Source organism: Pectinophora gossypiella, chromosome 15 (assembly GCF_024362695.1).
Source record: "Pectinophora gossypiella chromosome 15, ilPecGoss1.1, whole genome shotgun sequence".
NCBI lineage: Eukaryota > Metazoa > Arthropoda > Insecta > Lepidoptera > Gelechiidae > Pectinophora > Pectinophora gossypiella.
The window spans coordinates 3,894,190-3,913,968 of record NC_065418.1 but is presented as its reverse complement, the minus strand read 5'-3'; the positions used below and the strand labels follow the sequence as shown (position 1 = coordinate 3,913,968).

General features: G+C 37.2%; 1 protein-coding gene across 2 annotated transcripts in view; it reads left to right on the top strand.

Moving 5' to 3' along the window:
* The window catches only part of LOC126373095 (semaphorin-2A-like), a 624,036-nt gene extending 615,699 nt beyond the window's left edge, over positions 1-8,337 (top strand). For both annotated transcript variants that reach the window (XM_050019093.1, XM_050019092.1), the window contains 6 exons: positions 460-560; positions 1,168-1,340; positions 2,851-3,042; positions 5,577-5,714; positions 6,092-6,200; positions 6,559-8,337. In XM_050019093.1, coding sequence (XP_049875050.1) covers positions 460-560; positions 1,168-1,340; positions 2,851-3,042; positions 5,577-5,714; positions 6,092-6,200; positions 6,559-6,615 — 770 coding nt within the window. In that variant the 3' untranslated portion in view covers positions 6,616-8,337. The remainder of the gene's footprint in view (positions 1-459; positions 561-1,167; positions 1,341-2,850; positions 3,043-5,576; positions 5,715-6,091; positions 6,201-6,558) is intronic.
* The last annotated feature ends 11,442 nt before the right edge of the window (positions 8,338-19,779 follow it).

Genomic DNA, 19,779 nt, shown 5'->3' with positions numbered 1-19,779 from the left:
TTAAGAAGGTCAGTTATCTGCCTGCGTAATGTACAGTCCTAAGCAATATTACGTACCCACTTCAAAACCATGTTGTACTAACACATTTGACATTTAATGAGACTTGCAGTTTAATTTTTCAAAACAGTTAATGTGACATGGTACCAAAGTGTACACAGGATGGTGATAATCGTGACCGTACTGGTTACTTTTGATAGAATTGAAAGAAATTTTATTGCTGGCGAGGAGTTGGTGTCCCAATGCCTACGCCTCTTAAAGCGACTGCCTATCATAAGTCATAACAATTTATTTATAAAAAATATCGCTAAACCCCAAAAATATTCGTATCAAAAGTAGCGGCAAGTTGTCTTCTCATTCCCACCCTATTAATGCTTACAGGTTTTAGTGTATGAAAGATCCTTTTACTGTAGTAAATGTAGCATAAAGACTTGATATAAATGAAATGTTCGTTCTTTGCAGACGAGGGGAAGATCCACAAGATAGTCCAGTGGACTCGCAACGGAGACAGCCAGTCGGCTTTGTTGGACATATTCGACGTCACGCCAGGGGAACCCATACAGGTAAGACGACGTAGAAAACTTTAACACTAATTTTGATACAAATGTGTCAAAAGTTACTTTAGTAAGTAAGCAAAAACCATGGATAGATCATTTTTACGTCTTTTTATTATGCTATGCGCTTTGACAAGTGTGATGAGGGATATATACTCGTACAAATAATAAGTAAGTAATTGAGTTATTTATTCACTGCTACGTGATGATACTAGGTGCGTAGTATGTTGCTACGAGCGTAGCATATAGCTACGATCTTGTATCTCCGTAATACGTAATTTAAAAAATCCGATAGTTAGCAAAGTATGTTCACCAGATGAACTGAATATCCATGATTCACTGAGCTTTTTATTAGACCAACCTTATAGACGTGGTGAGCCGTATCGCCGTTTGTAATGGTCGAGCCAAAGCCAAAAAAAGGAATATAAAAATATGGTGTTAGAAAATAATCAACCGGTCTGAGACAATGTCAACTGAGACATGACTATGCTAATTAAAGTCACACCACAGCACTGGCTCCCGTTCTTTGACAGATCTACTTCATACCCCGCATAGAATCTATTGTAAAACATTATCTTTATTGTAATATAATACCTATGTCTATTTCTTTTCCCAGGCAATGGCTCTCTCTCGCACTCACGGGTCGCTCTACGCAGCGTCAGATCGTAGAGTGCTACAACTACGCTTAGCACTGTGCGCGCGACGCTACGACGCATGCGTGAGATGCGCTCGCGACCCGTATTGCGGGTGGGATCGCGACGCCGGCGTCTGTCGGGAATATATGCCTGGGTAAGTAACATAATATAAGCTCACAACTACTAGTTGGGGTACTACCAATTGGGGTAGTCAGAGGTACATCCATCGCAAGATGAACTAAGTGCCTACGTCTCACCGAGCTATTTGTTAAACCAACGTGATAGGTGGTACATACATAAATACACACTATAGGATGTGCCTTTTCCCCGTTCAGTAAAAAGGCGCAAAACTTATGTAAAAAGTGCTTTATAACCTAACCTTTAGGCAGATGAGACCACAGCACAAGAAAGAACAATTTGAAAAAGATAGAATCAGCCAATTCTTAACTGCTGTGTTATACACAACCGGCCGAGAAGAGCGACCAATTCGTTGTGCACACCTACAGGAATAGTTTTAATAACAGAAACATCTATCTTAGAAACAAACTTTATTAAAAGTTAAAGCTAATAGCAGATGCCATTGGCATATCCTACTGCTCTGTCATCTAAAGCAATTTAAAAATATATTCACATTAAAACGATCCAGTAAATAACTGATAGAAATGGGATTCTTATGAAACCAGTCAGCATTTCACATGACCTACTTATGTCGCCTGTAGTAGGTACTGTATTATAAACCTCACTGGGAAGTAACAAGTGCCATCGACAGCATTATTTCCTACATCCTATTCTTCGTGTCGTGCATAATATTATAGTTATAAGCTTTCTCCTATTCCGTTTTAATAAGTTATGATGAAATTGTAGCGTGAGATACGACGTGTGATGTATTTATATATCGAACTAACATAGGACGCATACAGTTCAATGTTACTTTATTGGACAAAAAATAACGGGATTTTTTATGCTTAGCAATTATAAAAAGGAAGGATTAATGGTGCCGATTCCAATACACAACATCTAATTTTATTTAAGTTACTCTACCTGGTAGATCGCATACCAAACGTCGAAATTGGGCGACGCACTAAAATCAAAGATGTATGTATTTCTACGAATCGCTAGGCTTGAGTGGAGATGGGCAGGACACTTGGCAAGACGGGAAGACAACAGATAGACTAAGGCTGTTACTGAATAGTGGCCAAGGGATGGTGTGCGATATCGAGGCAGGTCAACAGCCCGGTGGTTAGATGACATTGTGAGGTATGCCGGAGAGCAATGGATGAGACTTGCACAGGACCGGAAAGGATGGCGTGAAAGAGAGGAGGCCTATACCCAACAGAAGGTGGACACAGGCTGAGTAGATCGATAGACTATACTTGTCATTTTCTTATCCGCCGAAAAGGAAAGGGGCGGGTAATCTACAGGCATACAGTTTATGAAACACACGTCAATTTTAGACAGAAATTTAAATAACACTCTCAAAATTTTGGAAAACCGTTCAAAACCACTCTTCTTCTTCTATCGTGTAGGTTGTGAGGTGGATTACCAACCCATCAACCCAGTGTCAGGATTACTATTGAGCCGCCGAAGGCCCCTGACATGGCTCATGTAACGACTACTTATCAGTTAGTAGAACAAAACCACTAATCATGTCACTCACTCCACAGACTAATCCAAGACGTAGCGAACGAGACAGCAGATATTTGCGACTCTTCTATCGCGAGGAAGAGCGTCTCCGCGACGTGGGGGCAGAGCCTCCATCTCGGCAGCTTCGTCAAGATGCCAGAGGTGCTGCATCCTCGCGCAGTCACGTGGTTCCATTACTCCAGGGAAAAGGGGAGGCATCCCATCACCTTCAAGTAAGATTTTCAACAAATATTTCACGTAACATAACCTCATGACTATATCCCAATTGGGGCAGCCAGAGGTACATCCATCACAAGATGAACTAAGTACACACACCTCACCGAGCTTTCTATTAAACCGTGATAGGTGGTGAGCCGTATCGCCGTCTATAATGGTCGAGCCAACTGAATAACTCATTGGTACCCATCGAAACGGCCTTCACCGGGTTAGACGTTCAGACAGGCAGGTTTCTGTAAAAATCAACCTCCAATTTTTTTGTTACGGTGTCACTAAGATCTCCATACGTACCCATGCGTAGGCACTTGTATGGGGTGTAAGTGACATTCTAACAAATACTATGGGGGATGATTCAGCTCATGATTCTGAGTTAATATCAAGTGGAATTTTCTGTCGAAAAGTATAGAATTGAAAAAAACATATATAAATGTTGCAACGGAAAATTCCACTTGATATTAACTCAGAATCGTGAGCTGAATCATCCCCCTCAGTACTCGTTACGATGTCACTAACACCCTGTATTTATTGAGAAACATGGCTCTTATAAATCTTTTACGAATGTCAATATTACCTAATATAACTTATCTTTGAAGTAAGACGCTTAATAACTAATATTATTATGAACACGTATTAATTTGTACGAAACGTAAATATATTACTGTAATTACTATTTGTCATTTGACAAGGTTAACTTAAATTGAATTCTAGTGATCTTTAATTACCACCCTGTTAGAGGTTAAAGGGACAGTAGAGGAGTTCTTTCAAAGTCAAGTTTCGGAGTTTGAATAATGAAAATATATAAAAAAATCGAATTCATAATAAATACTTCGTTCTTCCTAGTCTCTCTCTCTCTCGCACACACACACTCTTTCTCTCATTATATATATGATAATCGAATTCATGTTTGGATCATAAATGATTATCACGTGAAGAAAAACATCGTGAGGAAACCCACATTCCCGAGAAATGCATTTTCGCAGGTATGTGACCTAACCTGTATTGGGATAGTTATCCCTTCGCGAGTTGGAAGTTCAGACAGGCAGTCGCTTGTGTAAAATACCGGACCTGTCAATTCTTTAGGTTAGGAAAGCGGACTCTGTGAAAAACGGAATAATGCTAGGGAGATAATATCTATATCTCACACTTATTTACAAGATTGCAGATTATAATGAAATCAAATTACGTAGATTTAGACTCTCCCCCTGTTACATAGAATACTTAAATATAACTGCCAAGAAGTAAGTGTATAATACATAATATATTATACACCTCTGCCTACCCCTTCACGGATATAAGCGTGATATGTAATTATATAAAAGTAGAATCTTATTCGAAATATAATACACATTCATAAATAGCCTACATACGTCCCACTGCTGGGCACAGGCCTCCCCTCAATCAACCGGAGGGGGTATGGAGCATACTCCACCACGCTGCTCCACTGCGGGTTGGTGGGGAAATATAATATTCGAAAATAATTGCATGCAACAATGTTAATTAAACTGTTCCACTTCTATCGTGATCATTCTTCCAATACATAATTAAAATTCATTATCTTTTATAAAGGGGTGTTTATAATTACAGTTTGTTTACACACTTCTATGCGCATTACAAATTGGAATTCCACAATTAAAAAGGGGCTAAACTTGAGCATTGGATACTACAATTATTTTAAAATGGTATCGAACTCAAAAGCGTGGCTCAAGCAATTTTAGTTTATAGCGCGGAAGAAGCGATTTTATCATTTTGATTTAATTTCTTTAAAGACATTTCTTATTTGAAAAACTAGTCACATGTCAATGTGGGAAGAGCTGGAAAAAGTTGGTAAAACATGTTGCTTAATTGATTTAGGTTCAAATCATATGATTTTTAGTGAACTGTACACAAGACGTAAGCTATGAAGGCATACACAACTCCACGTCACGCCGTCGTAGCGTGGAAATTCACGTTGACGATCACACCGTGCCACACGACGCGTCGCTGGCACCGTGAATTGGATAACATCCTAGGTCATAGACAAATTATATAATTCTAATTATGAAACAAAGACAGATCCAAAACTGACGAAAAACATTATCTTTTTCTATTTAAGTAATTTGTGAATAAAACAAAAACGCAAAATAACGTCCGTCATTTTATCACGTTTTTCCATGACGTCACAGTGTGCTTTTTCCTATAAAAATCTTGTTTTGACGTGTAAAAAGTAACTGATTTGACTAGTTGGAAACTGGCTTATTTCCACGTCAACGGCATCGTGACGTAGAGATGTGGACACGCACTTAAATAATAAAAAAATAAGTCATTTCCTAAACATGCGCTATTCAGGGACACAGTCATTTAGAATAGGAATCACACTGCGCCACTACGCTGTTGTTACAAAAAAAAAACCCTCTTTTGCGCGCAATCTATCACTTTTGGATAATAAGCACTTCTTGTGGTGTGCAGGTATCATTTTAGGTAAGCGACCAGTGTCGCTTCCTATTTTCGGCCTACAACGACAACGTAATTAATTGTTTGTCTTGTCCCACAGCAAACCGGAGAAGTACATTGAGACATCAGAACACGGGTTGCTCATCATTTCGGTGAACGAGGCTGACGCGGGCCGGTACGACTGCTGGCTCGGCGGATCGCTGCTCTGCTCATACAACATTACCGTTGACACACACAGGTGAGCTTAGCTTATAAAAAGTATTATTTAAGTGTGTAGGGACTCTAGTGTAGTTCCTATCCGTTACCTAGATGGCGTATACCGGATTCAGTGTAAAACGTAACTAAAGTAGTCTTTTTCTTATTTATTATTTTTATGTCCATCATAGAACCATAAGCTATTTAAGTGCCAATTTTTTTACCAAGTACACAAAGTGAAACAAACAAAGTTATTTTCACATTTATTAAGTATGTATTGGCGTCCGACGGCACCCATTACTCGGCTGGATAACTAGGCAGAGCTTAGGGCTCTCAACCGTTAAGCTAAAGGCTCTCTTAACCGAGAGGCTTAGGGCCCTCACCCAGTAGGAATTTAAATGAGGACAATGTTTGTTGCAGATGCTCACCTCCGGAGAAAAGCAACGAATACCAGAAAATCTATTCGAATTGGTGCCACGAATTCGAAAAATACAAAACGGCCATGAAAACTTGGGAAAGAAAACAAGAGGTAAACATTAATTTGAGACTTGTACATACATAAACTCACGACTATATCTCAACTCAAAGTACATCTATCGCAAGACGAACTAAGTATCTACACCTCACCGAGCTTTTTAGGCCAACGTTACAGGTTGTGAGACGTATCGCCGTCTATAATGGTCGAAACTCTTTTTCTTATCGTGTGGGTTGTAAGGTAGAATACCAGCCTCTCATCCCTGACACCAGGGTTATGATTGAGCCCCTGACATGGATCATGTAACGATTACTACATGACTCATGGTCGAAACTAAACGAGTCGATGATGATGATGATGATTCATTTTGTGTAATAATTACATTTACTGACATAATGTTCCTCTGTTTCAGCAATGCGCGAGACAAAACGACTCGAATCAGAACACACATCCAAACGAAATCGTGTGATAGCTTCTGAACATCGCCTATCTCATGTTTCAGTCAGTTAACTATTACGCAGGATCTATCCCAGTGCCGTACGTCTCCGCTGGCCTGAAGTACTTCAATATATTCTCGTGAAGACGAACAGACCCAGCGAACGGTTCAGTTCAACCCGATCATGACATAATAGTGCTCCCGTATTCCTCAAGTGTCGAGCTCAATATAGTGTACCCTAGTGTGACCTAGCTTTTATAAAGACAGTGTAGTGACTAGATACGTTCCACGCCGGAACATGAGAAGGTGATTTTAGACACTCAAAATTTATATGAACATTTTATTATTAGAGGAGCGACGATACGCGTTGTGAACATTGTTGGAAATGGAATGTAAAAAGGATTTAGGAATCGAAATTTTCAAATTGTAAGTACGCTTTGTTTGTTGGGTAAGAGTATAGTGAATTGTTAGATTTATGGAAAGGAAGTTATTTTGGTAACAACTTGATACGAGTAGGTATTTGCATTTAATCGCTTTTAAGTTTTAATGTTTATATTTAAAATTTAAGATTAACAATAACCTGCGCTTGTTTTTAAAGGTTTGCTTTCTCCTAAAGTATGTGTTCTCATTTACATGTTGTATGTTTTATTTGGTGGAAAGTTTAAATTGAATTCGTTAAAGACAAAAGTATCAAGATACGTTATCCCGGGCTCGTAATGATTGTAAAGCTACGTATTGCTGTACATCGCGGTGTATTTACAAATCTCCAAGGGTTGTGGGAGGGTTCGCCTCATTATTTTTCCCCTATTTGTGTAAATAGTTACCTAATTTCGTTCGACTGTAACTATAATACTAGAATATTATGTGTAACGTATAGTATGCACGTCCCTTATCGTAATAAATATGTTTTAAGCCTGTGATATATTAAGAAAACTCGTGTAGAAATATATTTTTAAGTATATCGACTGGGAAATGAAGAGCCTAAATTTTCATTAAGATCGAAAACAAGTGTTGCCATAGAAAGGTTTTATTTTAAATTAGAAAAGAACATGTCCATGTAAATGCATAGAAATAGATATTGCACTTTCAAGGTTCAGCAGTGGATTCAGACCATAGAATTTACAACATAGAAAAAAATGTGCGTTACAAGATGAATCTCGAGGTGAAAGCTAATAAACTGGAAAGTATATACTTAGATATGTTTTTTTTTTTTTCATTTTCTACATCGTTTGAAAAGTCTCATAGTGAAATGAAAAGTCACTCACGTGTCCGTGGGTCCTAAAATTGAAGGTCAAAAGACCTAAAAATAGGTTTTTCTTTAACTGAAAACAGCCCTTCAAAAGTTGACATACAATCAACTATATATACTTGCCTCACTCAACACGCTATATCTGAAGAACGGCTAAATATAAATATTGTCTATCACCAAATAAATCATTTTATTATCTATACATTTCTCATTTCCTGCAAGTAAGATTAATGAAATCTCTTTTCGAAACAAAGCTTTATACAAATTTTCAGTTTATTAGGTTTTCACAACAAGTTAAATTGAAGACAGTAACGATCAAACTGATTGTGTTCAGATGGTTTCGACTCTTTAGACCACAGTAACATGGAGTCAGAATATAGAACTAGAGCGTTTTTTTCGTGTCGGTCATTTGGTCTAAATCCAGCTTTAGACAAGGGCAAAACATGATCTGTATATACAGGGTGTTAGTGACATCATAACGAAAACATTAAGGGATGATTCAGACCATGATTTGTGTGAAAATTCCACTTGATATTAACTCAGAATAATGGTCCGAATCATCCCCCTGAGTTATCATTACAATGTCACAAACACCCTGTATAACATATTTAGCATTTTGAGCTATGATATTGAGAATATCCTACCAATCTATTTCATTGCTGGTTAGTGAATATTACCTCAAATGTTTACAAAATAGAAAATGTTTCACTTAATTACTGCCGGCTCCAAACACTTAGTAACAAAGCTTTTAACAAATTGTACTACGAAATAGAACAGAAATACAATATGTAATTAAACTTCACAGTAGATCCAGACATCTTTTATGTGCCTACTGTCTGAATACCTAACTTAAAATGAGGAAGAGTATCATATCTCCCGCATACAACAAATTCCTAAAGGATTCTAATATACTTATAACTAATGTAACGCGTAGATGTTTCTAGATTAACCGGCATATTTTTGTACAAAAGTTCGATTTTAACCGTTTATTGAAGTGATTAACGTGTAGGTATAAAAAGAACCTGCAGTTCGTGTAATCGGGATTTTAATACGACTACAAGCTATAAAAATACTGCCAATTCTTATTACGTAATAGTCATATCCTGATTTGATTTTAAAATTTAATGTTATGTAAGGCGATTGATAATGATTGTGTGATAGATAAAATAACTGCCATATTGAAAACCCGAATACACTACCTGAAACTTTTTCGATTCCATATCATTATTATTGTACCTAAGAGCTTGTACATAATCATCAAATCATCATTCGAATACAAATTTACAAACAAGTTGCATTTTATAAGGATAAATAATATTTTTTCTAGACATTTATTGAGAATCGCCATAAATTAATAATCCGCTGCCATTTTGAAAAATATTATCCGTTTTCTATTATCGTAGCCGTTGATATTTATTCTTACTTAATTTATTTAATGGCTCTTTTTATCTCTATGAAATATAGGACAAAGTACTTTTTTGATAAAATATTCTGAAAAATATCAAATACATATTACTCTCAAAAATTAAAAGGTAAAAATTACATAAAATAGCCCGCTACTGGACACAGGCTTCCCCTCAATTAACTGGAGGGGATACGGAGCATACTCCACCACGCTGCTCCACTGCGGGTTTATAGAAATAAATAAAGTAATTAATATTATTTTCAGAATTAAATTCTAAGAGTACTTTGTTACACAAACTATTTATTAGTCGCAATTTTCAACCAGCGTTACGAACGATCGTAGTACTTATAGATTTAATAGGTGCTTAAAATTATGTGAGAACAAAAACGGTTTTTCATAATTGCGTATTACATATTTTATAAATTTATAACTAGGGGATTAAAAAGGCCACATTGAAGCAATTCATCTCACAAAGCAATATTGCTATTCGACATTTCTTGACATTGATCAACTTACTTTTATATGCGCAAATACCAAATTGAAAGAAAGAAAGAAAGAAACATTTATTACTAAACACATTACATTATTATTACATTTATTATTTATTACAAATTGCAATATTGCCATTTAGATGAATTGCTTCAATGTGACCTTTTTAGACCCCCAGTACTCTGCAAATCATAATAATAATACGGAATTTTTTCGTATAAACTCAGTATCCGTGATACTATGTTATAATGATATATAATAAAATAGTAACTACGCAGTTTTGTAAACCCTTTTTGATTCGCGCTGTATAAGCTTTCGTTTCGCAAATAGAGGGTGATTATTACCGCCACAATAGTCAATATTTAGATCTACATCTGTATGTGAAAGTGGCGGTAGTTTGCATAATCATTGTAGGCGTACATAGTTGAAATTATTGAATATTAAGTTGTATACCTAACGAGAATAAGAGGACCGATCATTAGAGTCTAAAAAAGCTTTTGGCGCATTAAATAAGGTGTCCGTACAAAGGCCTAAAAGAGCAACTTTGAAGCAATTCATTTAAAAAGACATATATGACATTGTTATTCATTGTTATTCGCCAATGTTATTCGTCTCACTCCTAGATACAGGCCTCCGGTAATACTTCTGATAAAGACAGGATTATTTACCCTTACATTTTATAAAGGTACCTAAACAAATTATTCGTAAAATATATTTATCTTCATTGACTCACAAAATAATGCTACCCCTTAAATAAATAAAAGATCATAAAAAAAAGAAAAAAAACAATGCTACATGTACTTACCTACTAACAATCATTTATTATGAATGAATGAATAAACACTTTATTACGATGATGATAAAAACAAAACGAACAAATTATTACAAATATACGAGTATTTCGATGGGTACCGTTCTAAATATTACTTATTCAAAGTTCTGCATTGAGTACGCCTGCAGTGATTTCACCCTTATAATTAAATATATATTTTTCAAACTTCTCTCATATCATAATGTACATAAAATCGAGATTAGTATTTAGTTAAAATCGTAAGAGATATCTGAGCTTCGTCGTTTATTATATATAAGATTCGGTATTTAGGTATTTAATGAGTATATTATTATTAAGGATGTCCCAAGAGGGATGATCTGGCGCAATAATTATAGCTAATTACTTGTCTGTACTAATCTAATAGTTCTGTAAATTTCACACTGTTACTAAACTGTAATAAGTTAAAATTCAAAATGTAGAGTTAAGATTTTATATAATAAATCTATTGAAATGTATCTTGCAGTTTTATCTTTCATTTTATATTACCCATCTTTTACTTACATATACCTACCTATTAGAAGTGTTATCAATATAATGTACCCACTTTAGGACTCTGTCGCACTAACATATTTGACATTTAGTGAGACTTACAGTTCAATTTGTCAAAAAAGTAAATGTGACATGGAACCAAAGTGTATAGATATTAATGCTCGTAACCGTACATTACTAGGCAAGGCATTTCTAAGCCAAAAGAAAAAAAAGTCGAATCGAAGGAATTTTTTAAACACTGCAGTTTGTTATAATGTATGTATCAACAATACCATAGAATAAACAATAATACTACGTAGAACGGACACTCTCCGCCCCGCACTAATTCATATCGGTGCCGAGATAAATTTACCTCACCCCCTGCTGGGTCCTACTTTACTGTCATCTCAGGCCTTTACATCTTTATCAGATGATTCAAACAGCGTTTCTGTGGCAGCTTTTAAAATGGCTGTAAAGTCCAATGCGAGAGCGACAGTAGCGGCCGCACGACTGGCATTGTAGTTGAGGGTTACTAGATGGTACAGGTGGTAAATCGGCCCTCTCACTTCTGTGTCGCCTCTCGCGCTTGTCGGCTAGATTCTGGAACCAGGTTTTATCGTGTGCTTTGCACCCATCGGCCAAAGACGTCCTCCACTTATTCCGGTCACTGGCCAGGTCCTCCCATTTATCGGGGCTGATCTTAAAAGCAAGCATGTCACGCTTTGTGCAGTCTTTAAATCGCAACAACGGCCTTCCCACCTTTCTTTTTGCAAAGGCAACTTCGCTCAACAGGGTACGTCGTGGTAAGCGGGTGGCGAAACTAGTCGTAATCCGTAAGGGAGCGCGCGCACACTGTCTATCTTTATCACACTTACGCGTTAGGCAGTTCATGATAAAAACGAGATTTTTTTGTATGGAATGTCCGGGCTACCAAAAAATTCTGTGAATTATAATAACGAACTCGCATTCATCATAACATGATAAAACACATCAACACGACACGATAATAAACAACTGCCATCGGCAACGAAAAACACGCGAAACCAAACGCAACTTTCTTTGGCAATTCATCAACGTACCCCAGCATTAGCAATTCATAGGAAATAACACATAACAATAGTAATCAACCGTTTCGATATAGAGTAGAAAATTTGGAGAAATCGCTGTGGGCGGGGTCTCCTAGTGCCAAGCACAGATTTCGGCGGCAACGTATCGTGAAATTAGTTTAGTGGCACTATGTAATTACGCCCCCACTTTTTATGGCGACCCTCGAAGGGTGCCGGCCGTGTTATGACGAAAATGTCAACCCGGTATGCGACTTGATGAATTGACATTATTTTAACGTTTTCCACACGGGTGTACCTATTTGGATGTTGATAGTTTTGTTGTTTACAAACAATTCGTTTTTGTTGAGCTTTTGAAAACTATTGTGTGGTTGGAATTTGTATGTATCCATTTTTTTATTTTAGACTCAAGAGAATGGATGTTCTGTGGCACTATAAAATTAGGAAGTTTTAAGTTACCCTATTTAAATTCATACCATAAATAACCAAATCCGTGTGTGTGAGGTGAATTACCAAACTCATCAACCCTGGAATCAGGGTTATTATTGAGCCGCCAAAGGCCCCTGACATGGTTCATGTAACTACTACTTACTTACGTCAGTAAGTAGTAACTGGGACCAACGACTTAACATGCCTTCCGAAGCACGGATCATCTTACTTTTTGTGCGGTGATCAGCCTGTAATGTCCTAACCAAACTAGGCATCACAAAGTGATTTTTTGTGATTATGTCGCCACCGGGATTCGAACCTGGGACCTCCGGATCGTGAGCCTAATGCTCAACCACTGGACCACGGAGGCCGTTAGTAAATTACTTACAAAACGCCTTGTACATCAACAGCCTATATGCGTTCCACTGCTGGGCACAGGCCTCCCCTCAAATACAAATCGCCTTGTACTTATAAATATTGCTGCGTTGTATATCTAACCTTCACAGAGCAAGTTAAGGAGTACCTAAGAAGTTGGCCGACTGCAGATTACATCGCATCGTAGGTCGCACCGGCTTCACAAGTGCAACTCGCAGAATAGGATATGACAAATACACTCAGTTTAGTTAGCGTTGTCGTTGTCTTGCAAACTTTAACCCTGCTCTTGTACACTTGCAAATATTTAGTATTCAACAATATGATTACCCTCAATCTGATTTAAGGCTGTTCATTTTTGGCAGATATTAACCAACATATTTAAACGGTCCATCAGGAAAGACTTAACATGATCTTGTAATCTAGCTCCTTGTAATAGTTTTTATATCAACTTTATGTCAACAGCCCCTGACGTCACTACGTACTTACATCACTAAGTAGTACGATAGTATTAATGATCTGTGGTAAGTAGTAACCAGGACCAACAGCTTAACGTGCCTTCCAGAGCACGGATCATCTTACTTTCGGACAATCAGGTGATCAGCAACACGCATGCATGCATGCATATCCTAACCAAACCAGGGCTCTTAAAGTGATTTTTGTGATATGTCCCCACAGGGATTCGAACCCGGGCCTCTGGATTGTGAGTCCATCGCGCAACTACTGGACCACGGAATTTGCATTCTGCATTTTACCGTACTCACACCAAACCTAAAATATGAGAGTGGTTGTGAAGAAAATTGTACCGTATGCCTTTCTAAAATTAAAATACCTACTTTTAAATTGCACGGAGATGGATAATTGGATATGTTTAGGGGCGTCAGTAGTAAGAACATCCAAAATCATTACATTTCCGTTCCTTATTAAGCTCATACAAATAAAAAGGATAAATTCGTGCCTCATCCCTGTCATTAACATAAAACCTAATGAGAGAGTCAAGCGAGTGCAATTTTAGACCGTGTCTAAACATTTTACGACCTTCTCCCTCGGCCTAAGCAAACAGCGGGTTTTTTAATCGATAAATAATTGAGGGGAGCACCACTGCATCGAACTGCACGCGCTGTGAGCCGTGAAATGTTGCGTTTACTGCGCCTACCGCGCGTGCCGTGGCGGATTTCATCTCCATTTAACAGTCATCCTTATTTTGGAAAATAAATTAACCTCGTAAGGCTGAGATTTCCAGACACAATAGTTAAACAATGGGGTTTAAAAGGACATTCGACCTTACAACTTCAAATTAGATATGGCAGAAAAAAAAATGGAAGATTCGTCTCATCTATTTTATTTATTTATTTATTTATTTATTTATTTGTACACAATGAAACAGACACAAGAAACATACAAAGAAAACAGATAGTACAGGCAAGCTTATCTCTAAACAAAGAGATTTCTTCCAGCTGACCTACGTGACAAGAGAGACTTTCAATGTATAATATTATATAGATAGACATACATACGCGTACAAATTATTTAGAAATTACTTATACTAATATAAGACACAATATTAACCTAAACCTACAAACCACATTTAAATAAATTATAATATAATATATATTTCATAAATATATAAGAGAGAGAGAGAGAGAGAGAGAAAACGTTTATTCAAACAAACAGCACACAAAACAAAAACATAACATTGAAATAACACTTATAGGCTATAAACATTTACACAAAAGAAAAGAAATAAAATTAATAACAAAAGTGTTGTGTGAGATAGTGCGCATTTATTTGAAAAGGTAAAACGACTCAGCATATGTTTGCCCCAAAGGGAAGCAAACGCTGATTTTCAGTCGCACCTACATCATTCGACAAATCCCGGGGAAGCAGCTATAGATACAGTTAGATACATAGATATAATAATATGTTGGTTTGAATATGTAAAAAATTTACTTAACGTACAAACTGGATAAACTAAATATATATAGCTAATTATGATACTTTATTTTATAATATTTCATACTTTTATAGATATGTATTATTTATTATATACTTATATAGTTATTCAACGAACAATGCATAACAACAAAATATATGTCTATATTTATTTATTTTTAAACATAGAAGTATGTAGGTAATTTTTTTTTTTTTTTTTTTTATTATTATTATTATTTTTTTTTTAATGCTAAAAACAGACCAGATTCATTGTATAGTATAAATAAATAAAAAACTTCGAAAGAATAATAAGTTCATTAATGATATGTTTTTTTTATCATTGTAATTGTAACCCATTCCTGGAGTCCTAGGCCATCAGAGCAACATTTGCTTTTTGAGCAGAAAGACTTTTAATGTTTGTTTGAAACGAACAGAACCCATGGAAGGTTTACGAAGTGGTGGAGGAAGATCATTCCAGCATTTAGTGGCCTGATGGCGAAAACTCCCCTCGAATGCTCTTGTTTTGTGGAAAGGTGTTACAAGGAGGAAAGTATTTACGTACCTAGAGTTAAACCTGAAAGATTTCCATGTGATTTTATCAAATAGGTATGGAGGCTTTTTACTTTTTATCACAGACAGAACCAACGAGGCCAAGTGAAGATTTCTTCTAGATTCCATATTGAGTAGTCCCTTAGTATTTAGCCACGGCGTAATATGACTACGGGGGGGAACCTTGTAGCAGAATCTAATACATGCATTTTGTACTCGTTGTAGGGCGCGCTTCGAAGTAGACAAAAGACATGGACCGATAACTACGTCGCAATAGTTTAATTTTGATAAAATTAGTGATTCACATAACGTCAAACGTAGTTCTTCATTAAGGAAAGGACGAATTTTATATAATATTTTTAACCGAAACATACAATTCTTTACAACACTTAATACATGGTCTTCAAAACGTAATTTACTGTCCATAAGTACACCCAAATTTCGCGCCCTAGCAACACACTCTATGGGAGTACCGAGAACTTCTACTCTGGGATTCTGTTGAGTTGTTTTATCCACCTGATTTTTGGAACCTAAAATCATAAAATGAGACTTACTTGAATTAAGTAATAAAGCATTGTGAGCAGACCATTGACTTATACTATTAAGGTCTTCATTCAAATTGTTTAAAGCAGGAGATACGTCATGCGGGTCAACATGTATGTATACTTGTACATCATCTGCATAGATGTGATATTTGCAGTATTTGATGTGCTTAGTTATGTCGGCAGTATAAATAATAAAAAGAAGAGGGCCCAGTATAGATCCTTGGGGCACCCCTCTATTCAGAGGTTCTACTTGAGAGCGGACAGTCTTCCCGTTGCCTAAACGTATTTGAACTAATTGAAATCTATTGGTTAAGTAACTGGAGAACCAAGATATTGTTGTAGCTTCAAATCCGTAATAGGACATTTTGCTTATGAGCAGAGGAATACTAATTGAGTCAAAAGCTCGTGAGAAATCTAATAAGGTAAGCAGAGTAGCCTGCCCTATTTCTTGTGCTGCCAAAACATTGTCTATAACATCCAACAGTGCAGTGCTGGTGCCAAAACCCTTACGGAAACCAGATTGGTTACTAGGTAGGATGTTATTATCATCAACAAATTTTGACAGTTGCCAGAAGACAATTTTCTCAAGCACCTTAGAGAGAAAGGGTAAGATGCTAATCGGTCTAAGGTCTTTAAATTCGTTTGCATTACTATTCTTGGGGATCGGTGTAATGAGAGCAGTTTTCCATATGGATGGAAATGTCCCAGAAGTGATTGATTTGTTTATAATGGCAGTGATAAAAGGCAAAGTAAAAGGTAGTGTCATCAACACCATATCCATGTTAATATCATCGTAGCTCTGAGCATTAGACTGTATCGACAAAATAGCCTTAGTGACATCACCTTCATCCACCTCCCTCAAACAAAAGGTGGCTGCACCAAAAGTATGAGAATTAAAAAAAGTAAATTCTGTATCGGGGATATTTTCACAGTTGGGAAGTTGCAAAAAATGCTTATTTATCTCGTTGGGGTCAGAAAATTTCGCAGGAAGACTTTCCTTATTTGAGGAATCGGGCAATATATTCTTTTTAAGATTCTTCCACAGGCTCTTTGGATCTGCAGCATTACAATTGATAGACTGATTAAAAAAAGCACGTTTATCATTAAATAACATAATATCCATTTGTTTTTGCAACTGTTTATAATATAGTTTGTCACAGTCACAATGAGTGGAACGATATTTTTGTAATGCTTTGTTTTTCATATCCATAATTAAATTTGTGTTATCGGTCAGCCACGGGATTGGTTTATTTTTCAAGTAGACCACCTTTTTAGGAGCGTGGCGATCGAATATGTCTAGCACAAAAGTATTAAAAAGTATTAACATGTCGTCAACTGATTGAACATGACTCAGGGAGAACCAGTCATAAGTTTGCAAGTCTTTATCAAACACTTTAACGTCTATGTCCTTAATTGGCCTGTAAGTAACATATCTGGGCACGTATTTATCTTTCTTTATATTCAGAGACGCAAAAACCATAGCGTGACCACGTAAACCAGAAGGGTAGCACAGCTCAACCTGCTTGTGTTCTATATCAGTACATATAACATCCACAAGAGTCGCGCTATGATCTGTAAAATGTGTGGGTTCCGTTACAATTTGGGTTAGATTCACGGCTTGTAAAAAAGTATGGAACTTTTTAAACTTACTATCTGCAATGGTCAACTGATCAATGTTAAAATCACCCAATAAGATAATGTTATCGAAGTTCGCAAGAGTGGAGATTGTACACGATAAAACATCCAGAAGAGCATCGACAGTTAGCCATTCTGGCCGATATGCCGTGCCAATTGCTATTTTTCTACCATTAATATTTGTTCTGAGCCACCATTGCTCAATAGAAGAGTTATCGTGTTTAATAATCCTAGTATTAATACCTTGCCGAATGTAATAGGCTAAACCCCCACCACGGCCGTTACGCATGCTTTGGGGTCGAGGTACCATTTTAAAGATATAGGATGGAATAGCAGGTGCTAGTTTTTCACAGCCCGTTCTCAGCCAAGATTCGTTAATAGCGAGGATATCAGGTGAAAATTGTTGAACTAAAGCAACAAACTCATCACCGCATGTATTCAGAGATTGCGCATTGTACAGACCGATTTTAAAATGTTTATGCTTCTTAGGTAACATCAATTGTCAAAAATAATACGGAGAACTTTAAGGAGAACCATGCAGAGAACCAATGCGCAATCCAATATACTAAACCTGCCTGGTTGAGGTGACACCTTTTGCGGATATAAGAAACAAATAATATTGTTAAATGTGTGTATGCCAATGGGAAATAATTTGATAGGTATAGTATGATATAGTATAGCATGCAATATAATAAATATAATAAAAGTTATACACTGAATAAAAAACAACAGATCCGTTTTGAAGTGTTGAACAGACAGACTAAAATAAAAGTTTGCGATACCTTTCAAACAAATAAATGCTGTATCTTTCACATTGAGTTTATAATAAACGTTGCATATCCAACTAAAAAATAAAATTAAATATGAAAATCTATTGAAAGTTTTGGGGTGGTTGGTTCAGTTGAGCGATATCTTCTTCTGAACCAATTCTATGAACTGGTCCATTATCAACTTTTCTCACGAGAATTTGACCATTTCTTATCCAAACATATTTGTAGCCATGTTCCCTTTTAGTAGCTCTTGCCAGTGCATAAAGCCGTCGATCATTTTTACTTAGATGTTCATTGATGTAGACAGAGCGTACCGGGCCCGCCACGCCTAAAGACTCAGTGGAGAGATGTCGGCGTACGCGCGCGGCTTTCAGTAGTTGGTCACGCGGCGCGCGGCGGGTGAAACGTACAACTATAGAACGAGGTTTGGAACCGGAAATATTTTCTTCATCAGAAGGGCGTCTACCGACGCGAGACACATGTACCAAGTCCTTCTCATCCATATCAACACTAAGCTTCATAGCGATCACACCCACTATGTGCTCGACATTTTCTCCTTTATGCTCAGGGACACCCATAATCTCAACATCATTTACAAATTCTCTTTTGTTACGATAGACCAATTCAGCTCGCAACTCTTTAACCTCCTTGCGCAATTGATGTACCTCATACTCGTATGTCTCGAGGTGTTGTATTTTATCCTTCACAGCAGATAGTTCCGTTTTGAAACTGGCGATCTCATCTTTACAGGATGCTACAGTTTCCGTAAGCGATTTCATGCTAGAATTAAGATCAATAAATGTCTTCTGAAACTGTTGTATAGTTTCAACCAATTGAGCATAATCCGCAACATAGCTTTCTCTTTTTTCCAACATAGATAAGTCGTGATCGTGAATAAAGGTGTCATTAGCCTGTGAATGAGCACGAGGACCCACATTGACGAATTGTGCAGAAGTGTAATTCGGAGACGAGTTGGTAGCATCATTGATTACCTCGTCGCAAGACATCACCGACACATCCAGCCCAGAAGGTAGGGGGGCATTTCGCGCTGGTTGCACTGGGGCAGCGCCGTCATCCCTTCTCCCGGTAGTCCGCGCTACCCGATATTTACAATCAAGGCATTTTGCTGTCTTTTTTAATTCTTGCAGATTATTTAGTAAGTCAGCTGACGCTATATTCATACATTGATAATGAAATGTATTCCTACACTCTGTGCAGGTTATTGACTCATTATCATAGATAATGGTATTACTGCAAGCCAAGCACTTCATTGTTATTGTACAACGCCGTAATTTGATATGTACACTAAGTTTGAGTTTGACGTAACTGCTCGTATAAAAGTGCCAGGCGTTAAGCTCGGTCGTCGCGCGTCGATCGTATGACTCAGCGTGCGCGTGAGAACCGGTCGAGTATTTCAACGCGGTGGCAGCGAGCCGTGTGGCGCAGCGGGCAAGTGTC